This window comes from Solanum tuberosum, unplaced genomic scaffold, assembly GCF_000226075.1.
Source record: "Solanum tuberosum cultivar DM 1-3 516 R44 unplaced genomic scaffold, SolTub_3.0 scf00095, whole genome shotgun sequence".
In the NCBI taxonomy this organism is placed as follows: domain Eukaryota; kingdom Viridiplantae; phylum Streptophyta; class Magnoliopsida; order Solanales; family Solanaceae; genus Solanum; species Solanum tuberosum.
The window spans coordinates 546,179-569,149 of NW_006239021.1; the positions used below are offsets into that span (position 1 = coordinate 546,179).

The window sequence follows — 22,971 nt, forward strand, 5'->3', positions numbered from 1 at the left end:
TAATGAAATGCTAAGACAGGCGGGGGGCGGCAACGACAAGAAGTGATTTGGGTTCGGAATGGGGTAATAAATTTTTGGAGAAGTTGAAACTTGGAGGAAGAAGGGTTTGGAAATAGTTGAAGAGAAAGAGAACACTTTTAAGTCAAAGGAGTAATTTAATTAATTTAATTTAAGTCAATAACAATTATAAAAATAAAATCAAATAATGTGCCAGCTTTTTTCCTTAAAAAAAAGGGGCTTGGAGCCTTTTTTTTACTTTAAAAACGTCTTCAACAAATTTTCAAAAAAATAGGTTCAAATGGGATTCGAACCCGCAACCTCAACCTTCTAAAGTTGCCCTCCTACCATGGCACCACAAGCCAATTTTGTTCTGTGGGTGGCAGACTTTATATTTATATAAATATTATGTATATATACCTATGTATATATAGAGTTTCCGTCGAAGTTCGGGGGTGGCGTGGCACCCCCACAGCCCTTCATAGGTCCGCCACTGATTACTAATACCAAGAAATTCTAGGTATTAGTAATACATAGCATTTTAACACTTGCATTAGATTAAATAATTACAAAACTACCCTTAAAGTCTTTTCATTTTCTTTGTTGTCATAAGTTTTTATTTTTATGTTGATTTTTTTTAGGGTCTTTTAATTTATTTGGTGTCTTAATAGGCTGTATGGCCTCTTAAGTATCTTTAAAAAAAATCTAATTTCAATAAAATTTAATCAAAAAATTTACTATTGTGACGATAAATTTTAAGCAGCCCACTGCCTCACCCCAACTTATTAACTCAAAAAAACAAAACTTATTCTTCTTTCACATCCGTTATGCTTTTCTTAATTAGTAAATTCATCCTTAAAATAAGATTAAAAAAAATGAAGGTAAAAATTTTTGTTGTAAAAGAATTTGATCTTAGTTGATTTATCTTAATAGCCAAGTAATAATTAGATGTGAACAAGTAAATTACTATCTTTTTCTTGAGTTGATTGCATTATTTTCCTGTATTTTATTAGTATTTGATGACAACCTAAATGCTTTGTTTTCAATGTAGACAAAAAAAAATTCTTTGCCAATTTTTTACAAAAATATTTTGACTAAATAGTATAACTATTTAATATTATTTTTGAAAAAAGAAAAAGAAGAATGAAGAGTTAATGATGTTTTAGCAAAGTTTATTTTTTTTGTTGATGTTTTAGCAATTAACTTTGTTGCAAAGGAAGTGTACAAATAAATAAAGTGTGAAGGGTATTTTTGTAAACATATATTTTTTAATAAAAATTATGCAAGATTTGTTATTTTTAATACATCAAATCAAACAATGTATAAGAAATAATGCTTGCATAACTAATGCAGGCATTACTAATGCAAGCACTACTAATGCACCATTTTTTGCATTATTCTTATACACTCTACCAAACGACCCCTAATTGTTATAATAAATACAATAATTATATGTAAATATTGACTTATCATTTTAAATAAATAAAAATTATATTTATATTTATATTATATATAGAGGAAAAAAATGAGGCAACGTAAAGACACATGAAAGTGTAGGTGTGTGCACCTAATAGTTTCAAACTTTTGAGATTTTTAAAAGTTGAATTAAAGATTTTTCTATTATTTTATCTTAACGTGGAGAGTATAATGACTTCTTTTTATTATTTTTTTGTGTAAATGATAATTTTTTCTTATTTTGCTAGTTATAATTTGGCTTGACAATAAGTTTAATATAGAAATAAAATTTTATTGTTTAAAATATGTTACTATAATATTTTTGTGATTATGAACATTTCTCCTTGAGAGGAATCAGAATGTAACATTCTATATGAAACTTACTAAAAATATAATGTCAAACAAAATTCTTACCTTTATCTTTTATGCAACTTAAATTAATAGAGTTTTTGGCAATAATTATTTTCTTAACGACATCAAATATAGCATTTCCTATAATATATAAGTTAGTTTTATCAAAAAAATATATATTGCATGTTGAATGTGAATACAATAAAAATTGATTGTAGTAGTATATATGATCAATTATAGTTCAGACAATTTAAAATTGTCTGACTTACAAAGATAAAAAAAAATGTCAATTGAATTTCTTCTAATACCATATATCTTGAAAAAATATATATATTTTTAAAATCATTCACACATGATATATACATTAAAATTTTCCATCTTACTAAAATAAAATATAAAGGGAAAAGGGTTTGAAAAATACTTCAACTTTGGTCGAAATTGTTGTTACGATACCAAACTTTATGGAGGACCTTTTACCCCTGCACTATTTAATAGTATATTTTAAAGGTATATATGTGCCCACGTGGACACGTTACTATTTATTATTATGCAATATTTATGATGTCCACATGGGCACATATATACCTTTAAAATATACTATTAAATAGTGCAGGGGTAAAAGGTCCTCCATAAAGTTTGGTATCGTAACAACAATTTCGACCAAAGTTGAAGTATTTTTCAAACCCTTTTCCCTTTATATTTTATTTTAGTAAGATGGAAAATTTTAATGTATATATCATGTGTGAATGATTTTAAAAATATATATATTTTTTCAAGGGGGTAAAAGGTCATTTCTAAAGTTTAGTATCGTTACACAATTTTGGATATATTTCAGACCTTTTCCCAAGAGTTATTTAACTAAAACTTTTCAACGAATTACATTGTTATTTAACTAAAACTTTTCAACGAATTCAAATGTAATGGTTTATCATGTTTTAGTTCAACATTCACTTTATGTTAATGGTTTGTTTTATTAATTGAGAATCTGCTACGAATAAAAAATATAATATATTTAATATTAATATGTTTTTAATATCTTTTTTTGTACATTATCATGTATTATTCACTAATAATGTTTAAAATTAGGAATAAATATCCAATTAGCTTTCGTAGTTAGTGTATTTTTTATGATTGTGGAAGAGAAATCAACATATAAATTTAAAAACACTACTATCAATTTTAAAAATTATATAAAATGCTTTAACCCATACAACAAACAAAAAAAAAATTATGCTAATTATTTCACCTATATAAACTCGATATTATTTAGTTAGCAATTCATATGCACCCACCAACATATGTGCAAAGAGGGAAACCTTTCATTTAAATAATGAAATATTCAAATAAAACTATTGATAAATATCATCACATTCATATATTTTTTATCTTACAAATTACATGTATATGTTATAGAGAGTAGAAACAATTAATATTCAAATTGTTCACTAACCAATATTTTAAATTCATGATTTACTACAACTTGTGTTACCTCAACTAACTTTTAAAATAATTATATTTAATTCAAATATTAAATTGAGTTGAATTTCATACAATAAGTTGATGACTATATTACCACATTTTTTTTTAAATGAGCACCATTAAATACTTACAATATAAATGTGTATATATTTCAATATAAGATCAATGAATTGTTATTACATAGTTACATATAATTCAAAAACAAAATATAATTTCCTCCACACAAAAATTACCTTGTTTGTGGAGGTTCCATTTTGTGTCTTTTAATCTCGCTCCATTTATGTATAGTTAGTAAAATTATTCGCGCTTCGCGCGAGAATTTAATATCACGAAATTTATAAAATAATACTTAAAACCTATTAGTCATTAAAACTAAAACAATATATTATCTTACATACAAGATTACGTAGTAACAAACATTAATTATGTAAAAGAAAATGAAAATTATTACATCTTATCATTTATCCTCAATAACTTAAGCATAAATTAATGACTGTAAAAATACATACCAAGATCTGTAACATAAGCAATGATGTCAGTGAACCACTCAATTGGATCAAAGTACACAAATATTTAATTGTGAAGAAGAAGAAGAGGTTCAGAATTTTCATTGTTTTAAAATGAGAGGAAATCCCTCTATTTATAGACAACAAAGGGTAGTGTGAACAAATATTTATTGTTCCTTATCGGAAATGTTACAATTATTTGGAAAAGTTGCAACCCTTCAGAAAGGTCACAACCTTTCATAAAAGCCACAACTTTTCATAAAAGTCGCAACTCTTCATTAAAGTCGCAACTTTTCATAAAAGTCACAACTTTTTATAAAAGTCGCAACTCTTCATTAAAGTCACAATTTTTCATAAATGTCACAAAAATTCACGAAAGGGGAAGGCTAGTTTTGGAAATAAATAAATTAAACAAGAATTCTGATTTGTGGTGGCGCCACGTAGGCAGGCATAAGGCATATATATATATATATATATATATGATGTATGATTTAAATTCAGTAAATTATTAAGGATAAAATAAAGAATAATACTCGAACGAGGACAAATTGCAACCAAAGTGAAATTTGGGGACCAATCTGGCAATTTACTCTCCAGCTCCAATAACCTCAAGCTGGATCCTTGCAACAAATTCGGGTCCAACACACACTCCGACGGAAGATCGTCCTTTACCTTCACGCCAAGTCCCATTTCACAAAACTCTATCACTCAACCATGGCGGCAATCGCCGAATCATCGGAAGCAAATGTAAACTCACCGTCGCTGTCGTTACCACCAGAAAGAGTTAATCACGAAGACAAGTCAAATACCTTGGGAGAGGCTGTCCCATGGATCGACAACGCAGTGCAACAGGCGCAGCTTGCCCGGAAGACCGCAGAAGACACCTTCGAGAATGCAATTGTGGTGACCAAATCTCGTCTCAATCGGATTTTAACCACCTCCTCTGCGCACTTCAATCAAACACTTGTAAGTTCCATTATTATTGCTTTATATGTATGCTTTATGCCTCCTTCATGTCACGTTAGAAATTATATGACTTCCCAATGCAAGTGTTTATTGTATGTCTTTGCTTCCAAATTAGCAGTTTGACCCCGTAGCTCCATATCAACTTAATTACAAGTACAATTCGTGTCATTGCTGCAACTTTCAGTTCAAATGCTTTAAGCTACATTGGGAGATTCATTTTCCATGGTTTGTTCGATATGATAATTTTACTGGGTAGGATAATATTTATATTCACAACAAGCTCTACGTTTTGATTGAAGTAAGTGATATGTAAAGATGTATGATGTTTGTAAGTGAGGGTAGATTTGCTTATCAGAAGGAAGCATTAGCTCCTCGTTGGTGGCTATATTTTCCTTGGAGAAAATATATTCAACACTCAAAAGTAAATAACTGGAAATTTGTTGCACAAGTTACCAAAACACAACTATCTCAGTCCAATTCTTGAAATTGGACAACCATAGAAGTGCATCTATTTTTGATGAATTAAGACCTGAGAACTGGAGCACCGTTGCTGAGATTATTGAAGTTTGTCCTATTTATAAATTATAGGAATTAATAGTATTAAACTACCACATCTTAGTTTGTCAATGTCCAACACCACTATCCCCCTTTGGCTCACATCTAATGAAAGAATCAGAAAAATGTTTCAAAATAGAGAGAGATGTAGAAATCATTAAAAGATTCCTTTTATTTCACTTGCGTTTTAGGCGTAAAGAGAGAAAAATGTGTTATTTGGATTGTTGGCAGATTGAGATGATTGTGGATGGCTAGGGTTGAATCGTATAGACAGCTTATACAGTACTTTGAGCACTGAATTGGTTAATAATTTCGGTTCATGAAAAAATAATGAGGCTTTTGAGGAAACCAAAACTGCAATGATATATTTTTCGTTATTCAACAATTACTGAGTTTGTTAGGTTGTTTTTAGTTCTTGATACTCTCTACAGTATTATGGATTTTGGGAGGAATCAAGCCTCATCTGCTTTGGATGTCGGATGACATGCTGCACATTTGAATGAGAAGATTGTACTATCCCTATCATCTTTGCTTTTGTTTCCCTTCTATCAGATCTCTTCCCAACATGGTGGAGTATTTGGCTTGTATTGCATAAAAACTGGAGCAGATGATGCATGATACAACCCTATTGAGTGTTTCCGAGACCTATTCCTCTTAGGAAAACCCCTTACTTATGCTAACCTCAAATAAGATGGTTTCTTTTAAGTAATGATTACGTGTTATTCTTTTGGTCATTGCATAAGTTACTTAAATTTGGGCTTGCTGGTTGCAGGATACCTTGCAAGATTTGAAGTCTGAATATAGTGTATATGAGGACTTGGCTTTTGGGAAGATCAAAGGTTAGTTCTTACCATTCATCCAATTGTTATGTTGTGTTTTAATTTCTCTCCATAGCCTTAGCTTTGATCAATGGAGAATATGTTGCAGAGGGTCTTCTCCTTGCTGCTTCACACCCCCTAGCAACTACTGGAGCTGTTCTTGGTGTTGGAGTCCTGGGTCTGAAACGTAAGTCTATTCAAGTCTTTAGGTGCTGAATGATATTTCTGGGATGGACACATGTGGTTTGACATAGTCAAAGTGTTATCTACTTGATTCTCATTCCCTTTGGGTCCCATACGATAAAGGACTCAAAGGGTGTTTGATTGTGCATTTGGCTCATTTTAGCCTAGCTTTAGTTGTCTACTATCATCTTGCTTGGATTGGACTTTTCTTACTTGAGTATCATAGGTATGTATACAATATATCATTATATAATTTAATTAACCTCCCTTGTACTTTGTTAAAACTAGAGAGACCTCTTATTTGGTTTATGATGACATGCTGCAGCATTGGGCTTCAAATAGTTGGTACAAAAGTCTGCCCTTTTGTCATAAGGTTTGTTCTTTGATGTGCCAAAGTTGCTGATGTATCAGGTCTTCTATTGGCAGTTGAGGTTTATTGTAACAATTTCATTTGGAACGACGTGTCAAAAAATAAGGAGAACTTGCAAAAAATTGTGTTTTCTTGATGTCTACCTTGTGCCCTTTATTTTTATTTAGTTGTCACATTTTATAGCATGGGCAGATCAGCAAGAAGTGTCAAGCTAATCGTCTTGTTAATACTTGGCCTTCTTTGTGGAAACTGAGGCAAGGTAAATGCAATTATTGGAAAAACTTAACTTAGATCTATGTTATTATGCAGACTAAAAGAGAGGTTAAAGATCTAAGCTATTATGAAATAACTAGAAAGGAGGTCAATGTAATGTATCCTACAAAATTTTGTACATAAGACTCATATGTGTGTCCAACCTGTTTGGTCCTTCGTCTTCCTGTTTGCCTGAGTGATCCTTACTCTTGCAGGGCCAAGGCGTTTTTTGTACTACAGTGCTATGCGGCTATTTGTGCGTGAAGAGGTAACTACCAGTGCTTCATGTTGTTCTCCATGTGACAGGAGTATATCTGAAATTCATTTAGGATCTTAGATTCATTATATGCTTAGGAACCAGTGATAAAAGAGGACAAATTGGTTATTCTATTTATATCAAGTGTGAGATATTTGATGTGGCTTATGTTTACCAATTCTCAAATATTTGATGTGGCTAGTGTAATGCTGGAAATAATTGTTCATGGGTATACTGTCTGATTAGAATAGCTTGAGTTCTTTTGACAAATTACCAGTAGCTGGTTGTATTGTTACAAATTGGAGGACCTTAGATTCATTATATGCTTAGGAACCAGTGATAAAAGAGGACTAAATTGGTTATTCTATTTATATCAAGTGTGAGATATTTGATGTGGCTTATGTTTTACCAATTCTCAAATATTTGATGTGGCTAGTGTAATGCTGGAAATAATTGTTCATGGGTATACTGTCTGATTAGAATAGCTTGAGTTCTTTTGACAAATTACCAGTAGCTGGTTGTATTGTTACAAATTGGAGGACCTTAGATTCATTATATGCTTAGGAACCAGTGATAAAAGAGGACAAATTGCTTAATTCTTTATATCTCGTGTGAGATTTTTTGATTTGGCTTGTGTAACACTTGAAATCATTGTTCATGGATATACTGTCTGGTTAGAGTAGCTTGAGTTCTTGTGACAATTACCAGTAGCAGGTTATTTTGTTACAAAATTTATCACATTAATAATGAATTTCTAATTTTTTATCATGGGAGCAGGCCTTGCTTTCTAGGGCAGATGCAAAAGTCAAAGAATTACAGAAGTCAATTGACCTTCTGAAGGCTGAAAGTGCGAAATTGGAGGTATGACCTTTTCTTTTCCCTGATTTATGGGTTATGATTCGTTAATTTTTTATTTTTTTTGGACGGATTCATTTTAACTGGTGCTGGGGGAACAAATGTTTGTCAAGCTGTAAAAGTTAGTGATGATTGCCTATTTGATTAGTTCAATAAAAACTACATTACTTTGTAGACAAATCTATTCATGAAGTGAAGTGAATCTTACTCTTAGCTTATCATTGCAGAATCAAGCGATACAAGCTGAAGGAGAGATGATACGAGGAAGGACAAAACTCAGGTTTGCATTTCCAGCTGCCTTGTTGTGTATACTTCATGACTAATATTTCTTAGCAGGCTGGATTTTCTGTTCAATCTTAATGCTTTATACAGGCAAGCAGGCAAACAAATCCGTAGTGTCATACAGTCGGCATATAAGATAGAAAGGCAAGCTACAGGTTTGCAATCAACTCTCTCTGTTTATCCTTGTTCAAGGAAGTCCATAATCCTCACTTGTCATATGGACGAGACATAGCTTAGCAAATCAAATATTTTTTATAAGTGATTTATTAGGTAGGAGCTTCTCTGATTAATATATGTTTTCTCTAGGTCTTCAAGATGTTCTTAAAGAGCTTCCCCGAAGAGAAGTTGCACTCTTCCGGTCACAAGTAAGTTCCCTACACTGCTCCTTTCTAAATATCAAATAGACTCGTCTACTATTTCCTTAAGACCTTAAATTTGCTATGAAAAAATAAGAGATGAAAACATATTTGCACTTGTTGAACTATGAATTTGAGATTTGGCCTTACAAGAAAATTAAAATGGGAAAGCATGACTGATTGAGCCAGTTAGTTGACTACTTCCTCATATGACTTTGCATTGTAAATCCTACTTCCTTGCAATGTAAATTTGGGAGGAGACACGGGTCACAAGAAATTGGGAATTTAATCTTTTCATCCTCGAAAGCCAACTCTACTTCAGTTTTTTTTTTTCCTTTTGAAATTATAATCACCACCTGCCCATTCCTCTTATATAAATGCTTATTGTTTATTAAACAATGTTGCAATATGTAGTAACTTTTAAGAATTGAAATCAAACATAATCTAATGCCTGTACTATCTTAATCTGACTTTGTTTTGGCTGCTTTGCATATTTAACACATATGAACCACCTTTTTTTTTGGTAACTAAGAACTTTTACATTACCTAAATGAGAATTGCAGTGCTGAAAAACAACCTTACAACCATACATAGAGCCCCAGTGATTAAGGTTACAACCAAAAACTTCTAGACATCGGACCTATTTGTTAACTAGGATAGAAGTTCAAAGTTTGCAATTTCCTAGCTACCCTGGATTTCAAGTTCCCTCGAAAGTAAACTTTCTGAACTATCATCTTCACAATCACTTCAACTGGCCGTGATTTGCATTGAAATATACAGTTGTTCCTCTCTTGCCACATGCAATACACGCCAGCAGCCAAGCACATTCTATAAATTTCAGATTGAGAGTAAAGAGAAATTCTGGAATGCACACTTTGGTACGTTTTGAGATGTGGCATGACTAACAAATAATTTCTCTTTCATCTCACAGAACTCTGTTGCACTTCAAAAATATTACTTTACAATTATTTGAACAAATATTCCTGTATGAACTTCTGCCGAAATAATATTAGAATAACTTACTACAAAAATTACCGAAATTGCTCCTGACTAGTGATGATAATACTTTGACCATATGGTATCAGGTATGACATTAGGCGTATTTCACTTATTTGATATGTGGTGGGGTTAAATTGTAATGAAGTTCAACTGATTAAGATTCAAATGATGTATTTTTAAGTGTTAGTTTTTAGAATCCAAAACGAGGGCTTCAATTTGGATATTTGCTCCTTCAGTTAAATGATGCAAATCATTAACATGCTATGGGAATGCTGTGATGTTATGGTGTATGTGGCCAAAGTCCGATTATATCAACTTTTACTTTTTTTCTTTTTAGAATAAATAAGTGGAAATTATCCATTTCCCACTTATTTATTCTAAAAAGAAAAAAGTAAAAGTTGATATAATTGGACTTTGGCCACATACACCATGATTTTTTGCCTTGCATCTTTTTGATACCTTCTAATGAAATCTCCTTCATCAAAAAAAAAAAGTGGAAATTATACCATCTTCTCTTGATGACATTGATTTCTGTCATCAGGTTTCCAACCTTGCTTCAGAGGCAAAAAAGGAAAGGAATGTTCTCACCAAGGAAGTTACAAAGATAAGCAATTATGGCATATCCATCTGACTAAACTGCACTCTTGTTTTATATGATCCAACACATGGTGGACGTCAGTCGCCAAATTCTGTTTCTCTGTCTCCCTTCACTTTGCTTCCTTTTCCTTTTCATTTAAGAAAGAGCATTCAGGAAGCTCCGGTTCTGGTCATTTTATAGTTCAGTTATCAACTCTGACTTCGCTGCACAGCCTTGAGAGTCAGGGATTCTGCTTGTTTTTTTTTTCTATTCTGAATAAGTGATGGTTTGAGTGTAAAAGTTTTGGGGCATGGGGTTTTTACTGACTAGAGATCGCTGTTACTGGAATCTAACCCTTGCTTTGTACAACTTCAGACCCTAATTTACAAGCAAAAACAGAAAAACCTTTTGTCATGACTATCATATTCCTGCTCTGTGCCATTAAATTCTAGCAGTTGGCCATTTTGAACTACTAGTTATGCTGTTTGTACTAAGCAAACTGGTGAGCCATAGTTGGCCAATTCAAAGTTAAATAAGAGAAGTAACGTTGTAGTGTTTTTTGATGGTTCATGTGCACCAATTGTTTATCCCCCACAAGAAGAATGAAAGTGAAGTTAATAGTAGATGAGATATTACCGTGAAAATAACGATTCAGATATCTAGGTTTGGCCTGTTAGAAAATCTGATGATCATAATACTATGAGAATAAGTAATTAATGCTAAAAGTAAAACATGAAAAAATATACTATTATGCTAAAAGTGACAAGTGCATGTGAAAGATATATTTTTAGTACAGTGAAATTGGTTTCAAGAACATTTGTGTCGCGACTTTTACTTTTAACTCGAAATATGTCATTATTGTCCTTTACTCTTTTATCAAGATATGATAGTTTAATAAAGTACTGTAATAGAGCTATTTTCATGGCCATACAGGCCCTCAGAATATCTGCATTTTTACAGAACAGAACTATATGGTTAAAACTTTTGCACATTAGAGAAGAACAGTTGTCCGTAATTGGGAGTGAACTTGTAATGAAAAGCTTAGAGACAGAGTAGCAAAGTAATGCAAAATGAAGCTTCAATAATTGGACTACAACTCCAACCATGGCAACTTTTTTTTTTTTTGGGTTTCCCATCCGGTGTTCGGAGCTCACATTGGAGCTCCGACTAAATTCGGATCGCGCACTACAGGCTCATTCGGGGGTAGCGCTCCCAACAAGATTTTCTCCATACCCAGGGCTCGAACCCGAGACCTCTTGTTAAGGGTAAAACACTCCCACCAGTACACTACAACCCATGTTGGTAACCATGACAACTTATTACTGCAATTCATCGAGTAAGTAACACTAGACAACATCCACAACTTTGTTTGGGAAAATGAGTTTCTCAATCCCAAAAATCTATCGAAAATAATATTTCTACTATAAAACTTTTGTATAACTCACCCTCTTGATACTCCATTTATAAAACTATATTAAATATGTTATTATGATTAGTTGTGACACACAAACAAATATATTTGTACTCATTTTATTAGTATAGGGATGCATTGAATCTGCTGACTTGATAAGCGTAAGTTTGATTATATTCAGTCGATAGCCATGTGATTACTGTTTAATCCAACGTGACGTAAAATGTAGAATATTTTGAAGCCTATACGAGTCACGTGCAATGCCTAGCCCACCTCCCATCACGCAACCCCAATCGGCAGTTGCGAAATTCAATAAAAATGCGTTGCTCAAATTTCCAAAAATTACACCAACACAATAATAATAGTACTACTCCATAAAGATTATTCTGAAATTCTATTTTCTCAAGAAAATCCCACGAAATTAAAAAAACTAAACAAAGAAAAAAAGAACGTTTCAGATTGTAAAATTAGCATGATGATAATAATTTAAAAAAAAAGGAGTCCACGGTTAGCTCGGCGGTGAAGACACGTGTCTCTTCTCTCATTATATGACGTCAGCAGACCCGAAAGTGATGTCCGTACATTCCTTCCTCCGTCGACGGCAGCATTTGTTGTTGTTGCTGCGGTTGATGGATCGCTTCCTTCTGTCTACGGAGCTCCATAACTTTCCGGTGAGAATTTGAATGCTGTGTTAACACAAAAGTTGGGCTAGCTGCGGGTCGGTATTCCGGAACTAGCCGGCCCGATTTGTACCTAACTCCACAGGCATTGCAGAGTGTTTTTGGGCCTAGAGGCCCAGTTCTCCACTGCGGCGTTTTCTCCGAAGCGCAGTGTGTGCATCTCCGTGGCACATCTTCATCCATTGAAGACGACCTTTCTCTGGTATATACTGAACTCTCCTTGTTCTTCATAGAAGTAGTAGCGTTAGTGTTTTGGAGTGACGATGTCCAGCTTGAAGTAGAACGAGAACGTTTGCTTCTTGACCTTCCGTGAAACGACGCAGTATTGGAACTGATATTCATCGTTCCGGTTACGGAATTAGCCGGAAAATTACTAAATGAATCTTCTACAAAGTTCGATAACCATTCCAACTCCGCTACATCATCACTCTGCAACGAAAAAAAAAATAGTACAAATTAAAAACAGCTATAATTTCTGAATAATTGATGTAAACTAGTCCGTGTTGATGAGAATTCTTACGGGAACGCAGAGGTTATCGGTGAAATCGTCGGAAGAATTAGGAAGAAGAGCATCGTAATAATTGGCGGCTCCGGCGGCGGAGGAGTTGTGTGAGTGAGGTTGATGGTGGTGGTTACAGTCGGTGTTGGAGGAGTTGTTATTAATGGAGAAAATTTCGTCGTTAGAGAAATCGAGAAGATCATCGATACGAAACAAGTCAGGTGCAGAGTGCACGCCGTAGACATCCATTATTGTAGAGCTAGAGCTATAGCTATATAAGAGAAAATTAGAGAAGACGAAAAAGTGTCGACTCTCTGGAGTTTCTCTCTCTAATAAGAGAAGGTTTTAGAGAGAGAAATAGAGTGTGAGAGTGAGGGGAGAGAGGTGATAGTAATAGATATAAAGGAGTAGAGTGCAAGTGAAGGTTGGCAAGAGGGGAGACAAAACAACGTGAAGAGAAAATCACCGGTTTTCCTCGTGATATTAGGTCACAACTTTACTTTAATTTCATTTTAAAATTAGTGTTAACCCTCCATTAACTATTTCTATATCTTAGAACAACCCGTCAACGATTTTATAGTCTTTATATTTTTAGAAAGAAGAATATGGAAGAGAATTCTAAATAATTTTATCGAGTCAAAGAGAAAGATAGAATATCTTCCTTAGTTAGCCTAGCGTGCTATAAATCTAGAGGAAACAAGAGCCAAATCAAAGCCATTTCATCACTTACATTTTTAGTTCGAATGATAACCATATTTCACCTCCAATTTTAAAGTTAAGATTTAGGAGTGCATACTATATATTCTGTGAAAGAAAACAGAATTTATGAAAAATAGCACCATCAGTATTTGTTGCACCTATCTCGTACATGAGCCCACTTTGGTCGTTCAACAAGGCTTTACCAATTTTTCTTTGGAACTAGCTAGACTCTATGATTGTTGATAATATGCTGATTAACAAGGATACAAAAAATCTTAAACTCAAGCAAATCATTACCAGTTTTAGTAAATGAATTGTCATAGTAGGAAAAAGGATGCACAAATGTGTTCATGGCGTAATCATTTAGTACGGTATAATTTGAGGAGGAGCATTGTATTAATCACAAATTGAGATGAGTTAGACTGATATTTCATTTTAAAACATCATTTATTTTGAAACGAAGAGACTAACTAATGAACAAATGAAGTTCTTAAACCTTTTATAGATTTATTCTAGCTGTTACATTGCAAACTATATGGGAAGTTTCTTAATCACTAAAAATGACGACGTAACTTTTGAGATTCTATGACTTAGAAATTATGGAGAAATTTCCTTCAAACGTACTATTCTGGAATGATTTTACAACTACTTTTAAACCAGAATATTTAGAGTTTTAACTTTAATTTTGATGATCATCCAATTAAGATTAATTCTCCAAGATATATATAATTTAAAGTCACTTGATTATTAATATTTTATTCACAAAATTACTCAACCAATTAGGTGCATATGGCTCAAGAAAAGGCGTTACTTGTAATATTCACCCGCGAATGTTTGATTCAAACTAACCTTCTCTAAAATATTGCAAAAAGTTATCCTTTTTTGTAATTTTTTTAATCTTGTCTTTTTCGGAAAACAAAGAGAAAATATGTATGAACAAACAAGCTACCAACAACAAAAACAAGAAAATGGAGTAAATAATTTTTCATTAATTTTGCTCATATAAATTTTTTATTCAATATTAAATTTATAAGAAATAAAAGCCTATCCATTTTAATTATTTTATCGACCTATTCTACTGGCACGATCCAATAAAAAAACCATAAATGTCAAATATATATCATTTTATTTCATTTTTAGAGCTCAGATATAAAATCTCGAATTAAAAAATAGAGAAATTTCGATCAGTTTTTGCTCTAAAGAGTTGAAAAATAAATAATTTAATCTTTCCGTAAAAAGGAAAATAAAGTTTAACTTATGTATGGAGAAATATCAGATTAGTTATTAATCAATTGAATAAGAATTATTAATAGAAATTGACTATAATAAAGTGATTAACAATTTTTGTAGCTCAAAAAGTTAGAAGAATACTTTATAAAAATATATTAATAATTTAAGATCTTCACTAAAATTTAATTTTAGATCACTAAGAGCCGCATCTGACTACCCTTCGTCGGTGAGAAGGTTGAATCGAAAAATAAATAAAAGGAAAAAAAGGATAAATATACTCCTGAACTTTCGTAAATGGTATGCAAATACCCTCCGTCATACTTTTGGGACATTGGTGCCCTTGCTGTCCAAAAACTAGAGCATATATGCCCTTCACTCTAACGAAAGACTAAATAGGGACACGTGGCGCAATCTTATCCGTTGATAAATGTCGGATCGGTGGATAAGATTATGACACGTGTATGTCCGTTAGTATAAAGGGTATATATGCTCTAATTTTTGAACGGCAGGAGCACCAATGTCCCAAAAGTATAACGAAGGATATTTGCATATCATTTACGATAGTTCGATGATATATTTGTTCTTTTTTCCTAAATAAAATGTATACATGAGTGCATGGTTGCTTTCATGTGCAATTTGATGAGACGATTGTGGTCCTTCCGTGCTAGTGAGTAGTGACCACTGCACTTTCTTCAGATACGGACATAATACCTTTTTCTTCTTTCCTATTTTCACTATTAATTATTACCTCAATTCTTATCCACAATCCTAATGTTTTTACCTCTCCAATTATAAAATTTTTGTAGCTATATATTGAGTAATAATGTCAAAAAATAAAATAAATCCTAACATATTTTCTTCCCTCTTGATCACACACATAGTTGAACATGAAACATTGAATCAAATTAACTTCAATTTGATTCCTAACGTGAATGTAACTCTTCAATTTGATTCCTAACGTGAATGTAACTCACACATTATACAGTGAATTTGTATTGGGCAAAAAAGTCAAAAAAATTAAACAAAATTCTAACATTTTTTACTCTCTTGATCATAGTACAAATAGTTGAACAGGAAACATGAAATCTAATTAACTTCAATTCGACTTCTTAACATGAATCTAACTCACAAATTAAACTAAAGCATTGCTTGGCCAAAAGTTTTTCTTTTTGTAAAGATGGATCTTGGGCTCTGCAGGATTTTCCAAGTCCATATAAGGAGAGATCAAATTCTCATCCCTTTTCCTTCTTAACACTCCCCTGCACGCCCCGACTAATATGGAGGCCCAACATCAGTGAACGAAAAATTGGGATGAGCCTAGCTCTAATACAATGTAAAGATGGATCTTGGATTTAACTCAACCTCAAAAGTTAGCTTGGAATGATTTTCCAAATCCATATAAGGAGACCAAATTTTCATCCCTTTTCCTATGTGAGAATTCTTAACACTTTTTTTAGTTCTTACTTCGAAATTTGACTAATTTAGCTTCACAACGGATAGGAACCATTCAAGGATCCTGTTTTTCACCAAAAAATTTTCCATATAAAAAATTCGAAATAAAAAACTCTTATCACAGAAGGGGCAGAAGTTTTTTCATTTTTCTCACATTTATTACTTAAGCACTTGTTATGTTAATTTTAGATGCTTGCTTACTTAGCAGTTATTTTTTTTTCCCAAACATTTGTGGTTCTTTTTCTGGGGATTCCTTTGGAGTGTAGTTATGAGCAGAGGAATCATCAATAATTTAGTTCCATGGGTATCATTTCCTTTTCTTTATTGTACTAAAATTTTGTATTCAATTCCTATCACTTTGGTATATAGAATAGTAATAAATAATTTAAAGAAAAGAAGATCTGGAAAATAAATAAATAAATAAATAAATTAAAAAGAGTAACACAGTTGCAGAAAGCACACTGGTTTGCCTCCTTTGTCATGTGACCATTTAATCAAATCACATGACCAATCAATTATAGTATACATATACTTACTACTAATAAATAAATAATCAATCCAGAGAAAAAATAATTTTTTTCTTTTATTTGCCCCTTGTCGGTGCTCACTCTTCTTCTCCTTTAATTTATTGAATACGTAAAATAAAATCTTATTTATTTTGAATATATTGATTTAAATTCTAAATTCACCACCAGCTCCCGTTTGCATGTATCTGCCTACATTGGCTGCTTAGGGATGGCAAAGGGGTGGGGCGGGGCGGGGCGGATTGAAGTGGGTTTTTTTAAAATTAATGCGGGACGGGGCGGGTTGCGGGTATATATGATTTTATGTGGGTTCAAATTTAATTTTTACTTTTTATATGTTATAAAAGTGATAGGAAATAAATTCTTTAAAGTACTAAAAGTCAAGATAGTAAATGAAAATGACTCAATAAAAAATAATACAATTTCTTACATATTTCCCAATTCACCTCTAAAAAATAAAATTTTAAGTCACTATCCTACTAATTACTAAATTAATACAACTTAATGAAAAAATGAATTTATTTTTGTGAATTTTATTTTTAGTATCAAACTTATCTAAAAAAAAAATATTTCAAAAATTATGCAGGGCGTGTTGAAAATAAATAAAAAAAATTATGCGAGGTGAATTAAAATTTTTATGGATTAAGCTTAACCCAGTCCGCCCCACCCCGCACTGCCCCATGCCATCCATATGGCTGCTAGTTGCATGGATTCTCCGTATTCCCCGGAACAAACTAATTTATTATTCTTCCCGTTATGAAATAATAGGCTCACATACTATTATATCAAATTTACTTGTATTTACTATTTTCATCAATTTTACTATCAACTTATAAAATAAGATGAAAATATATAGATAGTTAATAATCGTGGTTTAGTGATAAGAAATTAATGTAAAACATATGCTATAATTTATATATTAAAAAACATGTTTGTAGTAAATTTTTACTACTTTTTCAGTTTCAATCTTCTAATCTTAAATTAAAAAAAAAAATCCGTGTCAATCTTCTAATCTTAAATTAAAAACATGTTAAATATACTAAAATATCTTTTGAATTTTATAGTTTTAAATATGTCATGTAAGATTATGGTGTAAAGAGTTACTCTATTTGTCCCCATTTATGTGACAAACTTTCATTTTTAATCAATAACAAAAAGAATATCATGTCTCGATAGTTAAAAATATTTTAACTTTAAATTATTACTCCCTCCGTCCTATTTTATGTGAGACTTTTAAAACTTGTGGTCCAAAATGAATGATAAAAATTTGTGTGACTATAAATCATTTCATTAAAGATAAAATAGATATTTTATAGTTAAATTGTTACTTAATATATAAATGTATCATTCTTTTTTGGACTGACTAAAAAGAAAAGTAAGTCACATAAATTGGGATAGAGGAAGTATTTTTTACAATTATTAAATGATTTATAACCACATCACATAGATGATCAAGAAACGTTTAAGATCATAAATTTTAATAGTTTTTTCTTAAATTTTTTGTTAAATCAACAATATCACATAATTTAAGACGAAGAAAATACTAAATATAAAAAAATTACTAATTTTATAAATTAAATATAAATAAATAAATTGAAAATAGTATGGATTGAGTGGGGCCTCATATGTGGTGACAGTTGGCTCCAGCTAGGTGGTTCTGACTTTACACTATGATCAAAAGAGTGATGTAATGCCATTAATGATGATTTTTTGGAGAATAAAACTTGTTAAATCTCAGTTTCTGTATAACAAATTAGAAGTGAAAAAAATGAAAGTGCAGTTGGTACTGAATTTGAGGGTGAAATCAAATTTACGTACGGTCCGTACCTCTCTAGAGAGAGCTACGCAAAAAGTTTTCTCCTTTATAATAGAGTTTTAGTATTATATTTGTTACTCCACTTTTACTACTATACTTACTAGACAATAGCACAAGAAAAAAAGGGAAAAGAATAGACAAGAGATGATGCATCCAACTTGTCATTGTTTTGTCATTCATGACAAACTTTTCCTTTTTTTTATTTTATAATCATGGTGTTTGAGCGTGTCTCAATTAATTTCACTGGGTATCTATTATTATCGACTAGTAACAAGTATTGTCGTACTAGATAACTCTATCCTATAAGGTTAAAACATATGAGAATTAAATCATCTCGTATTTTACCTCTACAAAGCTGCAAGGTTCTTTTAGGCCATTAATTTGGATTTCCTTAGCCTCTCACTCACTCCTCTATGAGAATTACCACTAATTACTAATGAATTTATTATTAAATTTTCCAATTCGGAAAAATTCAATATTTTTTCAATCAAATTGTACATGGATGATCTAAGAATGTGTGTGTATATATATAATATCATTTGATATATCTAAAATTTCTAAAATCTTTCTTTAAAATATAAATAAGAATATAATCTTACGAGTGAGGTCTAAATATTACGAGTGTTTTGAAGAGAAAAAGAATCCAATATGGAGAGAAAGAGAGATGACAAGAGTGTGTCAGTAACACATTGGGAGAGAGATGGATGAGACAGTACTGAAGCACGTGACATGCACGGAAGAAAGGATACATCAAAGTTTTATTTTTATTTTTTATAAAAAATAAATAATCTTTTGGGAAAAAGGGGTGGGGATGTGCTGATCCCTAAGCAAAATGCTCGGCACGTGCATCGTCCATGTGCATCCTTTTTTAAAAACAATTAAATATATCTATTTTTAAATTAAATTTTGTGACTTTGGATATTGTATAATATTCCGTCCTTGAGGGGTGGATTCGTGCATTTACATTTTACTATTCTCTGTCTCAATTTATACAACTTATTAAGTTAATCTAAAAAAAATAACATATTTAATTTTATAGTAAGTATTTAAATTTATAATACTCATTTTATCTTTTAATGAAATGATTTAACTTATTTAATATCATAAGTTTTCCATCTGTCTCATATTAGTTGATCACTTTTCTTTTTACACGCATATTAAGAAATCATAAATAAGAAAATATTTTTACTAATTCACCCCTTAAAAACTTTTTGGAAATATTACAAACAAACGTGAACACATTCAAAAAGAATTAATTACATGGTAATACATGAAAAATCTAATTGATGCTTTCTTGATTTAGTAAAATGGACAAATAAAATGAGACAACTATTTTTAGTAAATTATCAACTAATATGGGACGGAGGGAGTACATGCCCAAGAAAAAATCGTAGCTAGCATCTATGTTCAATAATTCAGCGCCCATATTTATGTACACGAGTTGCTAAACTTTGAAGAAATTGAAACATAATTTTCTATTACTTTCATTTTTTCTAAAATAAATTAGTATGAATTAATAGTTTGAAAAACTTGAGAACTAACATGTTATAATAAGTTAAACTACTGTGAAAATATATATAAGTTCATGATATCAATGTGCATAAACTAAATCCATTCGTAAAACTCTTTTCTCTGACCAGATGGTTTAAGATCCAAATGGGTAAAAAAGTACTAGCTTGGCATCTTCAGAGTTTCTCTTCTCGATATACTATAATGTTGGCAATATTTTGATGCCATTATAGTAAAAACAACAACTGAATCAGTGACAGATCATATATTAACAACTAACAAGTAACGAATTCTACATAAAAATGTCATTTGTGCTCAAGTATGAATTGAGAACACACACTTGAAAAAGAAAAAAAAAAAAGGTCATGTGACAGACCACATATTAACAAGGCTGGCAAATTCACGTGTGCCCATATGGAGAAGCCACTATTTTCAGCATTTCAAGTTGACCTTCTATTATTTAAAATTTGATTTAATACACAAAACAATGGCCTCGACACAAACCCCCACCCCTTCGTAGGGTAAAAATAACTAAGTGTTGTCTTTTTATATTTATTTTTGGTTTTACGCAGATGGAAATTACAAGCAACACAAATGTCAAACTAACTCTTTAGTTTCTCAATCGTTTGCATTAAATTTTTAAATGTCCATAGTTTACTCTATTCACAGTCCACAACGGAACTGCAATAGGAAAAGGCCCAGTCTTCCCTAGCTATACATATACACCGTTCCTCAAACAGTTTATGTTCCTTCGTGATACTGTTGGCATTTTGTAGCAGTTTATCTAAATATCAAAGTGGAAATTTTTGTAAGAGCTGCAACAAGAATCAGTATCATATCTGTAAACAATAGATTAGACGACCTGTGTAGTATCTATCTTTGCCATCAATGTCATTTGACACACTAGATGTGATTTGACATTCTTTTAAGGGAAAATACCAATGTAGTACTTGAGAATATGGACCAGTCTCAACATTTTAAACAGAGGGATAAACCAGCAAAAAACAAAACTTCAAATTTACCTATTCAGTATCCTAAGATTTTACTTCAAATTTTCCTACAGTGTTAACAAATCCCTTAAATATTAAACTCACAACAAATCACAAGATTAAGCTGGTGGGATCAATTGTCAAAAGAGCAATGAAAAATGCAACACAGCTACTGTAATCCTCTACTCATCATTCTGGCTCTCATCTTTGACAAGCCTTATCATGTCATCAATTCTCAGAATGGTAATAGCTGCTTCTGTAGCAAACTGGTAAGAAATTACACTGTATTAGAAGGGACAAATACCTCAATTTTCAGCAGATCAGCATTCTAGTGTAGATTTACCTGTATAATTTTTACTTTGCTCATTGCAGGCTCAATCACCCCAGCCTCCAAGTTATTTCGCACAGTGCCCTTTGATAGGTCCAGTCCCATGCTGTAAAACACAACAAAACCTGATTATGATAGTTCATAGTAGATGTATTGATTAATACCATTCATTCGGCTCAGCAGTGCATCATCCTTCAAAAAAAAAAAGGAAGCAATATGTGTAGACCCCAAACAAAATTAAAAGCAAAAGGCATAAGCAGACATTTTCATTCTGGTGAAGTGACGGCATGACACAAGTAAATGCCTCAAGGGTGAGCTGATCACTTTCAGATCCCTTTTATTTAATGCCATTTTAAACATTTGGGCCATTAATCTAGAAACTTAAAATTGGTCCAAACTGTAGATAGCACAAAATTTTGGGGAAAATAGTTGGCTTACACAATAAGCTGGTTGTAAAGAAAAATGGCCAACTAACTCTCTTTCAGACCCATCAACCTTGAGAAACTGTAGATGTGTATGCCAGTGATGGGGTCTGAGGAGGTTTGAGAAAAAGATGGTCAGGACCAGCCAGAAGAACGCCTTGCATAGTAAGAAAATATTACATCTCATAGAAGTAGTCTTTACTTTATCCTACTCGAGGCAATCATCCATCCCTTCACCGAAGGAAGGCTTTGAGAATGTTGGAAGCTGTAACCCACAAGGATCTCCAAACGAACCCCAAAAACCAGATTCTTACAAAACTAAAACTTGAAATCCTAGTAACGTATAAAGTATAAACTTGAAAAGTAGTGCATCAGCTTTGGCTAGAAGCCTTGACCAAATGACACAAAGATGTACAAAGAATACCTTGACAAATGCTTCTTATCAGCTTTGGTTTGTGCAAGGTAGTGGCATGAACGTAGTTTAGATACCAAGTCACTGGAATCTTTTGCAGCATTATTTGCAAGAACCTGCACCAGAAGAAATTCACCAGAATTGATCATGAAGATATAAGTGGTGCAAGAGCATCATCCATTTTTTTTATACAACTAGCAAGGACCTTTGGTATGACAAGTAAGGATTCAGCAAATTGTGCAATAGCCAGCTGCTCCCTTGACCCAAGAGTAGTAGCTAGGTACTCCAAGTAGACACATAAAGCAGCCTCAACAGCTCCACCACCAGCAACGACCTGTTTACCACGGTAACAAACTGATCAGGCCTTTATACTTCTACAAAATTTCACTGCTGCTTTCTATAGCCAAGAGGAAATGGAGATTATGGTAGTGGATTTCCTCCATGGCCAAATCAAATATTGTGCTGGAAGATATCCACAAGCAACTAGCAGTAAAATCAGGATGCACGCTTGTCCTTGTCGAAGTATAAGGTCATTAAAGTACCAGAGACTGGTACACTATTAATATATGGAGTTGCAACTTTTGGTATTTTCATCATAGCTTTTTCACTCTTGTATTTTTTTCCAAACATCTTTTGAAAAAACTTTTCTTGACCCAAAGGTCTAGCGAAAACAGCCTCTCTACCTTACACAAGGTAGGAGGATAAGGTTTGCATACCCCCCCCCCCCCCACCCACAACCCACC

The 22,971-nt window shown here is 32.3% G+C and overlaps 3 protein-coding genes and 1 non-coding gene across 4 annotated transcripts in view; 2 read left to right on the top strand and 2 right to left on the bottom strand.

The window, feature by feature from the left end:
* The first annotated feature begins 4,352 nt into the window (after positions 1-4,352).
* Positions 4,353-10,726, top strand: LOC102584275 (uncharacterized). Its single transcript, XM_006347853.2, has 9 exons — positions 4,353-4,754; positions 6,082-6,148; positions 6,237-6,314; positions 7,148-7,200; positions 7,966-8,049; positions 8,271-8,323; positions 8,416-8,480; positions 8,632-8,690; positions 10,222-10,726. Exons 1-9 carry the CDS (start codon positions 4,503-4,505, stop codon positions 10,309-10,311), a joined length of 801 nt encoding a protein of 266 aa, XP_006347915.1. The 5' UTR covers positions 4,353-4,502; the 3' UTR covers positions 10,312-10,726.
* Positions 9,976-10,100, top strand: MIR8043 (microRNA MIR8043). Its single transcript, NR_127206.1, has one exon. It is a non-coding gene; the product is annotated as a microRNA MIR8043 (primary transcript).
* Positions 10,727-12,000: 1,274 nt separating the features above from the next.
* Positions 12,001-13,229, bottom strand: LOC102584615 (GATA transcription factor 4). The gene is made up of 2 exons (XM_006347854.2): positions 12,869-13,229; positions 12,001-12,777 (listed from the first exon to the last, which is right to left on the bottom strand). Exons 1-2 carry the CDS (start codon positions 13,094-13,096, stop codon positions 12,223-12,225), a joined length of 783 nt encoding a protein of 260 aa, XP_006347916.1. The 5' UTR covers positions 13,097-13,229; the 3' UTR covers positions 12,001-12,222.
* Positions 13,230-20,987: 7,758 nt separating this feature from the next.
* Positions 20,988-22,971, bottom strand: part of LOC102584935 (T-complex protein 1 subunit alpha) — a 9,903-nt gene continuing 7,919 nt past the window's right edge. Inside the window, exons 14-17 of the mRNA XM_006347855.2 lie at positions 22,434-22,562; positions 22,241-22,344; positions 21,410-21,500; positions 20,988-21,332 (exon numbers count right to left, since the gene is read on the bottom strand). Coding sequence (XP_006347917.1) covers positions 21,249-21,332; positions 21,410-21,500; positions 22,241-22,344; positions 22,434-22,562 — 408 coding nt within the window. The 3' untranslated portion in view covers positions 20,988-21,248. The remainder of the gene's footprint in view (positions 21,333-21,409; positions 21,501-22,240; positions 22,345-22,433; positions 22,563-22,971) is intronic.

Bases quoted from the DNA above. Each gene is read 5' to 3' on its own strand.
- LOC102584615 (XM_006347854.2), bottom strand. From the start codon at position 13,096: ATGGATGTCTACGGCGTGCACTCTGCACCTGACTTGTTTCGTATCGAT. The intron at 12,778-12,868 runs GTAAGAATTCTC...TTTTCGTTGCAG, and splicing joins CCGATAACCTCTGCGTTCCC to AGTGATGATGTAGCGGAGTT.
- LOC102584275 (XM_006347853.2), top strand. From the start codon at position 4,503: ATGGCGGCAATCGCCGAATCATCGGAAGCAAATGTAAACTCACCGTCG. The intron at 6,149-6,236 runs GTTAGTTCTTAC...AATATGTTGCAG, and splicing joins GGCTTTTGGGAAGATCAAAG to AGGGTCTTCTCCTTGCTGCT. The intron at 8,691-10,221 runs GTAAGTTCCCTA...TTCTGTCATCAG, and splicing joins TTGCACTCTTCCGGTCACAA to GTTTCCAACCTTGCTTCAGA.